The sequence below is a fragment of the Lissotriton vulgaris genome, chromosome 6 (assembly GCF_964263255.1).
Source record: "Lissotriton vulgaris chromosome 6, aLisVul1.2, whole genome shotgun sequence".
Taxonomy (NCBI): Eukaryota; Metazoa; Chordata; class Amphibia; order Caudata; family Salamandridae; genus Lissotriton; species Lissotriton vulgaris.
The window spans coordinates 1,270,423,866-1,270,437,282 of NC_141694.1; the positions used below are offsets into that span (position 1 = coordinate 1,270,423,866).

Genomic DNA, 13,417 nt, shown 5'->3' on the forward strand with positions numbered 1-13,417 from the left:
TGGAATTCTGACCATAACTGTACCGAAAGATCCCCGTCAGTGCACCGAAAAAAAGAAAAAAATCTAAGTTTGCCCTATGCATGCCACTGATCTGTCTCAGTGACCTAGAAGTGAAAGGCTCTTTTTAATTATGCCCCCAGGCCTCCCGAGTCTGCCATTTCATATTCGAGGAAGCAGAATGACAGGCCTGCTGAAACCCAAAACGCGAACTGCTGGATGGTTTCGATGCTTGCAGCATTTCTATAAAGATAACAACTTGCGTTGAGTCAGAAAAACTAAACAGAGAAGGCGGCTTAACACCGACACACATTTTTCCAAATGTCAGCGCACCGAGGGGCACAATATTACTTGAAAGATAGTGTTCAATTTATTGTTTTAGTTTCCTTTTTCGAAAATCTGGTTAAAGGAATTTGAATGGACCTGAAGGCTAAAAGGGGGTCAGTGTAATGCCATTCGAACTGCACTCTAAATGTCATGCTGCTTTAATAATGGTTAGCCCCACCCACATATCCATGAGCACAAGGCTTGAGCTACCCAGAATCCCTCTGGTTCCCCCACATCTCCCGCTGGAGACAGTTGCTCTAGTTAGCTGTGGAGCGTACCAAGCAGCCTCTGAAGCTGGGAAAAGAGTGCGAATAAAGGTTCTCAAGATAGAACATAGAAGACAGAAGAACTCAGATGTGCAGAAGCCCAAGCATAGTTACCGTAGTCCTCGAAAGGGCGAGGGAATTATTTTAGAAGTGCGTATATTTTGTTCCTGGAATAAAAAGTTGGTCTCGGAGCTCCTTCCTGGTAAAGGTGTGCAGAGCTTTACGTCAGGAAGGGATACTTAGGCCGTCAACAGTGCAAGTCTTTTCCGTTATAGTCAGAGGAGCCAAGAGAAGAAAAGTTCTGCACTCTACACCAGGGTTTAAATAATGGTGGGAGTTACCCAATGTACTAAAGAGGGGAATGTTTCAGTGCTCCTCAGCTGAAGGGACAGACATACTTGTGAGAGAACAGAAGGCACTGGAAAGCAGTGGTTTGTCGTGAGCAGTATTAAGTACTCTGCTCTGAGGTGTATGCATGGTCCTGAGCAAAGTACAACCGGCCAAGTGATATCCGAAGACTCCCATGTAGGTCAGGTCCAGGCACACGTGTACACTCCAACACGGTACGGATTGTTAGGCGAATTACATGGTAAGGGACAAGGTTTGGAATCAACTTGCCAATCTAGCAGAACATCTTTAAACACTGGATTTATTCCTCTAGCGAGGAGAAGAGGATTTTGGGAGGAGGTACACAGCCTAGGAGTTCTGTGTCCATCTCCGCCCTATCATGAACCACTGTCCATATTTGGATTGATGACCTGAGCCTATGGCACTCTGAGGAAAAGAGGTGCGGGATCCTATTCATGAGTCACCAGATCAAAAGGTGGCATTCTTTTCTGGGAAAGCATTCATTTCCTTAATCGCCAAATGTGAGAGGTTTTTTGTTTTCTATTTACAATATCACCATTCACCATCAGTCATGTGTTTTGTGGTATAAACAAGACATAACCAGACAAATTTCAGGGTTAAGATGTGTACCATACATTTCATCCACATCCACATTACTTCCCTTTTTATCCCCACCATGGATTTGTACAATCTGCTTTCTGGTTAGTCATGCTTCAGTCACAGGTTGCATGGGTTACAATACATCTTTAAACTTTCACCTGCAACATTTGGGCTCGGTTTATCAGAAGACCCCTTGTCTTAATGGCAGTCACTTCAATGACTTCTTCCCAGATCCCAAATCTGTACTTGGAAGCCCAGGAAGTGATGAACCAGGCACCTACGTGAACATGTGTGGGTCTTATTTTTCTGGGTTTGTGAAAAACAAATGTAACGTTCTGGTAACAAGGGTCTTATCTCTAGAGAACTAACAGTGTATCGTTCCCCAAAGTCTTTGGGCCATTCACCCCGAGTGACAGCATCCTCCCCTTGCTCTACAGACCAGCACTCTACATGCAAATATGTAAATATTTCAACAAACTACCAGCTGTTGAGCTCAGTAAGTGGGAGTCCAACCATTAAATTAGACCAATAGTCTATGGGTGTGTTTTCTGGCTTTTCCCCACCCTTAAGTCCTCATTGTTGGTGCTAGTCACTATTATGTGTATTTCCTTTCACCACCCAGGCATTCTGTACTATAGTTTGGGTTCTTGCTCATCCTTATGCTTCTGCACACCTTACATGTGTGAATACTAACCTCATTCCTGCTTACGCCGGCTGACACTTACTCTACATTTACACTTCACTGCTTTGTGTGGCAAATGTTCTCTCTTGCTCCTTCTCTTGAAAGTCTTAAACCACCATGGCTTTGATTCTTCAAACAGGTCACTCTTGCCCCCTTCATTTCCTGAAACACTACTCTCATAAATATTGGTCCTTCTCCACCCCACCCACATACCAGTGTCACGTGTACTACACCGACAGGTGGGAGAGCCAGCCCTTAAATACTGAAGTATGTAATGCTACTTCGCTAATCGCATTCAAAGTTTTGTTTTGGAACCCAACTTTTTGATTTTAATCATCACTCCTCATTTCTTCCCTCATCCATCCTCCTCGCCAATCCGCCACCTTACAACTGTCTTACACTAGCAGGCCCAATGTAACTGCAGTTCTATTTTTTCCCATTCCAGCCCCCTGGTGCCTTCTGACCAGCTGCACTGACTCTCACTGATGTGTCTTTCCTGCTGCTGTTCTTCGGTCCCTGCACCACAGATTCTCAATCCCGCAACTCAAGTAGCAGGTCTTAACTGCAACATGGTCATCAATTGATGCATAGAAAGTAACCAAAGCCCAGCTCACATAAGGTAAAGTCAGGTCACCACAGTGCCAGGGTGAAACTACCTCTGCCCCGTGTATCCCACCTCCACCAGTCAAATCAGAAGAGCGTGCTGTGTCACGCACAAGGATGCACCCCAAATCAAACACCTCTCTGGAAGCCGTAGCTTTGCAAGAGGACTTGTGCATATTTTAAATAAATCCCAGTAAGACAGATGCACTTCATCCATTTGGAAACGCTAAGCGGATGAAGGGAGGGTCTTCTCTTCTTTAAGTTGTACCAAGCCAGCAAAGTAGCTGGGGCTAGAAACTGCTTGGGTGCCCCAAAGGCCACATGATGTCCCAATGCCCTAACCCAAGGGAACCCTGGAAGTTTGGTTCCAGAGTGCTGCAAGCATGGGTGCAATAGCTCATGGTTAAGCTCTCTCGTGGTCTAATGCGTCCATTGCAGAAAATGAACCGATCAGTGACCTGTTTGATTCATTCCATTCCATCTTTATGGGGATTGACAAATTAAGACGTGGAGTTGGGAGAAGAGATGCACCTTATTTACAGCACATCATGGATATAGCCTGTAGCAGAAGTGCTGTATACTAAACAAGTTCTAATTGCAGTCAGGAGTTGAAACGAGTTGATGGTCACAATGCAGATGTTTCACAATACTAGTCGCACCAAGTCTGTTGAATAAATGCTATATTGGTATCACAATAAAGAGCTGCAGGCAGACTGTACAGCACGTGATCTTCGCTTTCAAGCGTCCCCAAATCATAAGTGGTATATTCAGCCCATCTTTACTTCGTAGCCAACAGTACTCTGCCTTTTGGAACATGTCTAACAAAATCGGTAATGCAAACTATCCTGGCCTTAGGCGAAGTGGTGTCGCATGATTAAGTGAAACTTGGCAGTTATAGTGTGGGATATCATAAAACATCTAATTTCCTCCACAGTCCAAACTACTGATGCCGGCACGATTTTGGCACCCAATACTGCCTAACGTTTATTTATCATCCAACCCTCTACCCTCATTTGTTTCTTAACATGTCATTCATATTTCTTTCCTCCCACTACAGCATAGAGCATGCCACAGTGGTTTGGCGCTCTTCATCCATTGGTTAACTTCACTGTTGAGTGTCAGCATTCTTCCCTTTGACAACAAGCACATCCACACACAAAATACTTCTCTGAAGTGGCAGCGACTCCTATGGCAAAGAATGCTTTCAGAGGCCAAAAAAATATTTGTTTTGCTTTTGTCCATTTCTTTTAAAGATTGAGGAGGGTTCTACAGCTCTGAACAAAGTTTTGCAAAACCATGAAAAAAAATAAGCATTTACAAAGCTTCAAATACCTACTGGCTTTGTTGCTTCTTGGTGTATTTGCAAGGAGAACTGCTGCCATTTGACAACTTCACACAGCGGCTTCAAAACTTACTAAATGTAAATTCAAATCTGAGATTAAACTAATTTCGCTTTTGGCCTTGGGAGCGCAAATTTAAAAAAAAAACGTTTCAGCAGCCAAGTGATGTCAAAGCAAACAAACATGGCTCACTGTGTACACTTTCACACAAGAACTCCATTCAAGGCAGCCTGCTTGAGGAACTGCTGCAGACAGCAAAATGTGGAAAGCAAACACTTGTCGCAGAGGCTGTGCTTTTTAGAAATTCCGTAGGAGGAAGAAAGGGTTGGGGAGGCAAGACCAGACAACTGCAAGAAAACTTATCTTCAATAAGTTAAAAAGAAAAGAAAAACACGTACTTAGTTCCCAAACCAATTGTTTTCAGATTTTTGGCACTTTCAGTGCCCAAATACCACACACTGCACTGCAGGAGTACAAGAACACGCACGCAGCCAGGTCTTTGCTGTAAAACCACAAAGCCCCCAGTCACCCAAAATAAAAGGCATTGTTGGCTGTCGAAACAAAGCAGCCAGCAAAAGGATAGTATCCTGCCCACGTCACAGGGCCTACTCCAATGGAGTGGCCCTCATGGCTAGGAAGCGCGCAGAGGCAGAAGTGTGCACAATATCTTTGAATGTATGTGGAATCTCACAAAGTTCGTGAAAGGCACAAAACGTGTCACGCGAGGGTGCAGCGGGGTGTTGGTGTCTTATGGGTACAGCACAAAGCCAGGATCCTGTGCATAAGACACATAGCATGCTAAAGGGGTGAAGCACAGGTTTAAAACCAAGTAGGTCGACACTAACACATTGCTATGGGGTAGGAAAGCTATAGAGTAGGCTGACGTGGGTGGAGAGCTATAGGGCACACTGCTGGGGATAGGCAGCTATACAGCACAATGTTTGAGGGTCTATAAGGAAATGGCAAGGAAGGTGGGTGGGCTATAAAGCACTCTTCTCTGGGAGCTTGGGATAGAAAGCACAGAGTCCTTTGAGGTGTGTGTGGGGGCGGGGGGGGGCTGCACAGTACTCAATCGGGCGAGGAGGGCATGCGTAGCACACTAAGGGGGTGGCGGTCTGTGGTTCACACCATCATCCCATTGGGGAATACCCACGCGAGTATGCCTTAGCACGCTGTTCCGACCAGTGATTTAAACTGAAATATAGAAGCGGGGGTACTCAGTATTTGTAGTACCCGTTTGCTCTGGAGAAGTACAGGTGTTCTCCCATCGAATGTATTGCAGCAGTGCTGAGAAGTGCAGGTACTCTTCCTTGCAAATTAAAGAAGTGCAGGTACGCAGCACCAGCCCACTTAAGACATTGTCTGTGGCCTTGTAAAGACAGTACTCATTGCGGGGCCCTGCACTTATTTAGCGCGTTGTGTTCCAGGAGCTGCAGAACACAGTACTGATCCACACTGAGGGTGTAGTGAATCCACACGCACTGCTGAGGCATTCTGTTTTTATTTTATTTTATGCTATTGTATATAGCACGGACATTACCTGAAGGTGACAGAGCGCTTTACAAAAGAACGAGTTGTGATACATAAGGACTTTGGATTACATGCGTTACAGAAGAGATATAAAACAGAAAAAAATTGCAAATGTACAAGGTGTAAAGTCACTCAAAAAAGAGATATAAACAGGAAAAAATGTCACATGTACAAGTTGTAAAGGCCTTGAGGTTACAGCACACTGCCAGGACTCTGTACAGCACACTGCTGGGCCCCATGGGGGGTAGGGTTTAAAGCCGGGCTGCCTTTGCGATAGAACACATGGACCACGCGTGAGATATAAAAACCTGGGAAGGTCGCGCTGACCACACAGCGATAAATATAATCTGCATTGCACTTCCATGCGCGCGCTTGTTGGGTCCTTCGTCTCACACCGCACGTGCCTGGCACCAAGGGCACAGGATTAAACTGAAAATTACAACCCGGCCTCGAGGCTCTGGGCGAAACTCAAAAATGCTGAGTGCGCACTCCCGTAATCCTGGCTGAACCCGCTCGTGCACACGTGACCCCCGACCGAGCAACTGCAGAAGGCACGCCGAAATCAAGGCCCTGTGAAGGAGCACCTGTTCGAGCAACACACCCGCGACGACGGCCCGACACTTGCAGAGCCGAGGCCCTGCGTTTACTTGTGGGGCCTACCCATGCCGGCAGACCTGGGAAGCTGTCTGGCTGGACTCTGGCCGGCTGCCCGAGGGCAACCAAGGGCGCGCTGGCCCCTGCCACTCACGGTCGAGTCCAGTTGTAAACACTGGAGCGATGAACACTACCACAGGAAAGAAGTCCCGGCAGATCACAGAGACCAGGCATGCGACCTGGAGTAAACTGAACCTGGCCTCAACTACTGTGGACTCTCCGGGATTGCAATCAAAACAGACTCCTGCTCCAGCCTCTCATCTCACCTGTGCTGACTGACTGCCTAAACCGCATCATGGAAATCCCACTCTAGAGGTGGGGTTGGTTTTCACAACGAAGTAACACTGAAACAGAAAAATCCAGCATTTTAGGTAGTTCCAAATCTTTTGCTTTCAGAGTCTCGGGTTAATGGAATAAAGCACAAAAAAATGAATAGTTATCAAAAGCCCCTACTTTGATACATGATTCAGGAACCTTTCACTCAACCTCCACCTACTTCCGTTACCCATCATCTGATCACATTGTAGTGTGTCCCATAGAGGTTTGCAGCCTTCCCTCTGTGGCGCGCACAGAAACTAAGGCACGGCCTATTAAGCTTTTAGCGCACCTACCACTTTCCACCTTGGGCTTCATCACTCTCCTACTAAGGTTTAAGTCTGCTCCACCACCACACCATCCCTAAAACTGTCTGTGAGATACAATCCCCAATACTGCTTGCTTGTTAGGTCTCTTTCTTGTCATCCAAGCATCTGCTGACAAATGACTGGTCCCGTTTATACAGTGTCAAAGCCCTAGACCCCTATCGCTGGTCATTTGTGGCGAGAAGGGTGGGGCATGAGACTTCTTAAGATGGCCATACAGCAGAGAGTATGTGTAAGAGAGCCACAAAACTGTCCCAACTCTGGGAACTTACTGACCAGGTCAAAAGAAACTGCCCCCAGGTGCCCATGTTCAGGTTCTGATGCGCCTTCAGAAATGCAGCATGTTGCTGGCCCTGGGCTAATGCATGCTCAGACACCATAGAAGAGATGATAGTTGTTCAAAGAAAGAAAAGAAATAGACTTTATTGTACACATGCATCTCCGTAGCAAGTTGACATGGCCTAATCAAATCAATTTGTCACACCCAAGGAAAATATTATGCTTTGGGGACACTAGCAAGCTTTTCATAAAACATTACTGGGCTCGCTAAGGCAAAACTGGATTATGCACCACAACAGCCTTAAATTAAGACTGTCTGCTGATACCCACCTTATGACCAGGTGATCAGGGTGGCTAGTTTCATGCACTCCCAAGTTTGCAGCTTGTTACTGAAGGGCCCTACCGAAGGGAATGCACTCACTTAAAAGCCATCACACCACCGGGGAACTACCACTCCGAGCATAAGCATCTCCTCTGCTTTCACACCCCCTCTTACCAGCAGTAAGCAAGATCTTCTGGGCACTAAAGCCTACCATCTTTCCAAGCCCCATCCAGGGAGAGGGCCACTTACTTGCTTGTGCGCCTGGGAACCAAAGGGTCCGAAAGAAGTCCACTACAAGCAACTCAGGATGTCTGGTATGGAGCTGTGTGAAGGACACGCTTGTTTTAAACCAAAGTTTGCCGAAGAGGGAGATAGGGTAACCACCTCCCTGCCCCAAAGTCCATTTCCTACACCGTTTCCAGTCCTGGATTTTTCTGTTATAAGTTATAGAATTCTGGGCGTAATGTCAGACATTGGTCTAGCTTTATCATCTGTACTATGGCTTTTGTTAAGGGATCGTTTGAAGGCCAAGCATTTATAACTGATGACCCTGAAAGGTTCCACCAATGTCGCCTGTACTCATTAAGTAAAGAATAACATCAAAGCAACCGTTAACTTCTACTCACCACCACATGGACAACCCAGCAAAGAATGGGAAAAGACAACGCAAATTTCAAACGGTCTTGTGCATAATGGAGGGGTCACAGAGCAACTGTCAGAGCACAGCAATTAGAATTGCTTCAAATGTTATTAAGAATGGGATATTCCCCCGACGGGGAGTATGGCCTTACAGTTAATGATTGTCGATTGCAGCACTATTCCTGGCATTGTCTGTAATGTGTTATTTGATGTGTTAATTTGTTTTCAATAAAAATAATAAAATTTTAAAAAATTGGATAATTGCCCCAATCATCATTCTAAACCATGGGTGTCCAAGTACATAAGGGCCAGATCCATGCCAGATTTTCAGGATTATAACTGAACATGTAAATGAGTTCCATAGTATTATTTATGCGGATATGTATTTACGTTGCACACCGCTGTACCTCTCTTGCCAATAATTCAACCACGTTTATACATTCCCAGGCCTATATCAAAGATGAGCTCAAATTCCCAAACCACTGCTGCGAGTTTGAAGCCAATTCAACAAGTTATTGCTACCAGATTATGGATGATATGGGGAAAAACAAACCTCCGAGTGGCGCATGCAGCTATAAAGTTCTCGCCTTCATTAATACAACAGTTGAGATATTTACATTACAGGCCATTGTTCCCAAATACTTCCCCGCAAGCGCTGCTAGTTGACGTTGCCAAATCCAGGCCACAAATATGCAACCCGAGAGGCCGCAGTACCTTGTCACCCAAAGAAGCATAGAATAAATGAACGAATTAACCTTTCAGTGGAAATGAACGCCTGGTCGCACTTTAGATTGTTTGCCATTAAATCCCCACTTTATGACACGCATGCCTACACAATGTGTTCGGGTGTGCCCCCTCCCCTTCCGTATCTTTTGCAACACACATTCTTTGCAGAGGCATGTGACTGGCCCGCAGAAACACAACCGGCACATACAGGACGCTGAACCCTGTAGCCCTCTGCCCCTCACCCCGTGCATTTTTTTCTGACGTGGAGTCTGCAGTTTCACAGGGAGGCACTGTACACCAAGCGGCTGATATTCCGCCAGTCACAGACCACTGCAACGCGCCGACTTCCTAAACAACGCGACGCGAGAAACACCGTTCCCCAAACTAGATGCGTCCTCAAAGTACCAAGGGGCAGATTTACAAGCCCCTTGCGCCACATTGGTGTCACTTTTCCAATGTTAAAAGTGACGCAAAAGTGGCGCAAGGGGCTTGTAAATCTGCCCCCCCCCCCCCCCCCCCCCCCCCGTGCGGAATCCCGCCGCCTTCGCTTCCCCTACCCACCCCTGGCCTCCAGAAAACCTCGCCCACAAGAACCCAAACAAGCGTCTGCCAAGTTGTAGTTGTCAGAGGAGAAGCGATTGATGACACTGCAACGCAAATGAAAGCGCGTCATTAGGGTGGGATTCGTTTTAAGAACATGCAGCGCTAAGTGTAATAAGAGGCTGAATGTTCCGTGCAAAAATAAAAAAAGTTCCAAATCTGTTTAGGGCAACTCCTAAACTCATTTAAACTAGGTTTCCACGTTGCTCTCCATATACGCCTGAGGCATGTGTCTATAAGTCACATGAAAACGTCAGTGGCTACTCACTTACTTCCTACTAAAGTACAATTAAGAAAGCCTTCCATGATTCTCTCGTGTACAACAGCATGCACATGTAGACTTTTCACCGGACATGCCAAGGGCTCCGTCAGCCAAAAGCTACGTCAGAGAACACAACAAGAGTACACTATTCAACAACTCGAGCCCCGGCCACCAGTCACACCAACGAATATGTTCAGATGCGGAGAAACATCGCCGCTGTCACTGCTCTGTACTTTCCCATTACCATGCGCGAGCTGCTCAGAAAGTATTTTATTGCATTCTGGGATTTGTAGCCCTAGTGGCTCCATTTCAAAATAGCACGTTATCATATATCGCTTCTAAGTGCTGTAACTAATTTATGTTGGTAGTATATTAGCTTTATGGCACCCAATTTACTTATGTGTACAGACTCAGGAGGTTGGCCCAGCCTTATCAGGATCAGAACTCCTCTGCCCATTAGCGTTTCCGTCAGCAGCGATCACTTAACTCACCAGGGAAGAAGTTATCAATGGGGTAACAGGTGCAATTGCGCCAGAGTTCAGTGGTCCCCAAATAAGGCTGCTGTACACTACCCAAAAGAAGGGGGGGGGGGTTAGCCCATTTTACGTGTTTACATTTGGACTAAACCCTAAAGAACCAGATGAGCAACCGGTGCGTGACCTGGAAAACACAAGCCCTCTGCTTCCAACTGCTGCCCCGGGTTGTCGAATTTCGGAAAACACCCTCCTCTCCAAGCCTGTGATTTTAGCCTTGCCATACAAACATTACATGAGTAGCGCGTAGGTGATGAGGACAGTTGCGAGGGAAAGGAGTTGGGAGGTTACACGAGAACATGTGTATGAATCATTCAACCTCCACTAGGATAAGTTTGCTTCAACCATAAAATATAATTTAAGGTTTGGTTTCAGTCAACCAAGAGACCCGGAAACTACTGCCTGTTATGGTAGCAGATGATACCCTGAGATTTCTGGACAATTCAGACATTGGGTGGGAAACGAATCCGTGAGGAGGGTTGGACATGCTCCCCTGAGGATGTACCCGCAGCATATAGGTCCAACTAGAAAGAAATGCGGCTCAACCAGATAATTAAAGTTGTCAATAGTAACTGCCCATTCTCCTGCCCACAAAATGCGCCGTTTAACAAAAATGCGACATATGAATGAGAATGTTTCAGGAAAACGCTTCTACTAAATGAATAAACTGTATATGCCCCCCCACTCACTCCGCTGTTGATGTACGGGTTATGTTTCAATCACCAACCACTGTTTGCACCAGTGCAAATAACTGCTAAAAAGCCCAGAAGCACACATCAAACTATTTCCATTGCTCTAGTTTGATGGGGTTTTTTAATGCTAAAATGCGACTATCGACACGCGATCACGTTACAGACTGCAAGACCAGGTCATGGAGCATGTAAATAAATGGGCATGACGATTGGCAAATGTCCAACACACGGCAGTCACACCAACTACAAAGGCACACAAACACTGTAGAAGGAGGGAAGCTGCAGATGCAAGCACCGGGCAGCTCAAATGCAAGTAACAAGCCTTTGTTGTTTTGTTAACCAGTAGGTGACTGTGAACGGCAGAATCTTCACAAGTGAATACTGAGGCTGGGTGTATTCACGAGGCAAAACGATTTTCAGGCTCAAAACTGTATTTAAGCCGCTGGGGCTAAAAAGCCCACCATGAGATTACTGAAACTTAAGGGGGTTCTGACAAGGGGGCGCGAAGCACACTGAACAACGCTCAGCGGGAGACCCCGCGCACACAGCCTTTTTTTTGGCAGCAATTTAACAAACACATAGTTGTAAATAAAGATGCCCGCCACCCCAGCACCAAGCGTCTCTGAAGGGAGCGCTGAGAGAACCCGGTGGCTTCAGGGCCGGGAGAAAGAAAGGGGCCTGCTGGCACCGGGGGGGGCACACAGCTGGTAGAGCGCGCCCCCCCACCCCCCGCACAGCGGCTCATCCTGCCTCCTACCTTTCATCCAGTCCACGACTTGCGTCGGGCTCCACTTGGTGACGGGCTCCATGTTCGCCTCCAGTGGCCCCCGCCGCTCAGCGCCGGCTCCACTCCTCCATGGACCCTCGGCTCTGCCGCTGCCCCCTGCTCGGGTCCCTTGCCGTCCCCTCAGCCCGGCCGCTGGCTGCCGTCCGCCTCCCCTCGCTCGCTGCCTCCGTCGGTATGGCGGTGGCGGCGGGCCGGCGGCAGGGTCTATGCTAATGATGGGGGAGGAGAGCCGCGAGCTCGGGTTACACTTTCAGCTGTTCCCAGCGCTGCGGGGGCCTGAGCGGGGCTGGCGCGGGAGGAGGGCCCGGGGCCGAGGCTGTCACGGCGCGCGCACGGGGCGGCGCACAAGGGACGCGGGCTTCACTCACACCACTGACACGAGCGTCACGCACAGTCCCCGCTCAGGGCACTTCCACGCACGCGCACGTGAACGAATGACTACTTTACGGAGACATTTTACCATGGTTACACGCATATTAGGAAATGAAGTTAACGCGTGTCCAGATGACTAATCCACTTTTCTTTCCTAGCCCCCTTGTGTGGTGTAACTGGACTGCCAGCGCTTGGAGGATGTGGCGTAAGGATCAGAGCTTCCAACTTTGACGCTAGGGAGCTAAATTTGAGTTGTGTGGACTCAAAATCCTGTGAGTCTGGAAAAATTACTTACTCTCCCCGTGCCTACCAAAAATGAATATGTCTTTGTGTAATGTAACTGGTGCTTGTGTAAAAGCGCTCCAATACCTTCAAAGTTGAGTTCGAGCTATAGAAAACTGTTTAAAAAAAAACAAACGTTGGCTTAGCCAATAGGACTCGCCTTTGGGACCTCATAAGTGTTTAGTTATCCAGCACAATATCCTTGGTGCAACAACATCAAGTGTTGCATGGCTAAACAATTATAAGGTCCCAAAGGCGACACCTATTGGCTATGCCAATGCTTGTTTTCAGTGAGTGGCTCGTGCAGGTGTGCCACTGTGAGGTAGAGATGCTGTGAGTGCTTTTACAGGAGCCCCTGTGACATTGCGCCTCTTCAAAATGTATCTTGGTTCTGGTGTAATATTTCTAACCCCTAATCCCGTCTTCTTGCACCCTTGGACTATCAATCTCTTTAAATATGGCCGACACGGCACCTTCGGATCTTCTTGGAATAGTTCATGGCTTTCAATCAGCTCGCTAATGTTGTGGTAGTCACAATGTTTTTGGTTCGTAAATAAAATCTATCTCTTAATGTAATATCCGAGTCTTGCCCTGTGGGGATAGGATATACCCCCTTTACAAACTTAGTCCCGACATCTTCCAGGTACTATCAACCTTCTCCAATATGGCCGCCACGGTCTTTTCAGACCGTTATGGAATAGTTCATATCTTTCAACCAGCTCACCAATATTGTCGTAGTCATAGGGAGTTTAGTTCCAAATCAAATCTACTTTTTCTTTTGTTATTTACCGTTATCGCCAAATTACATGTATTCATCGAATTTATGACATCTAACTAAGCAATATGCTTGGTCTAGTTGACGGCCCATTTGGGAGCATGCCGTTATATACACGATAAAATTCACTTTTTAATACTCTTTGATATGCCGGTATGCC

The 13,417-nt window shown here is 46.9% G+C and overlaps 1 protein-coding gene across 1 annotated transcript in view; it reads right to left on the reverse strand.

The window, feature by feature from the left end:
* The window catches only part of CNKSR3 (CNKSR family member 3), a 211,473-nt gene extending 199,472 nt beyond the window's left edge, over nt 1–12,001 (reverse strand). The window contains exon 1 of the mRNA XM_086927390.1: nt 11,799–12,001. Within this exon, the coding sequence (XP_086783516.1) occupies nt 11,799–11,850 (52 nt within the window). The 5' untranslated portion in view covers nt 11,851–12,001. The remainder of the gene's footprint in view (nt 1–11,798) is intronic.
* Between the last annotated feature and the right edge of the window lie 1,416 nt (nt 12,002–13,417).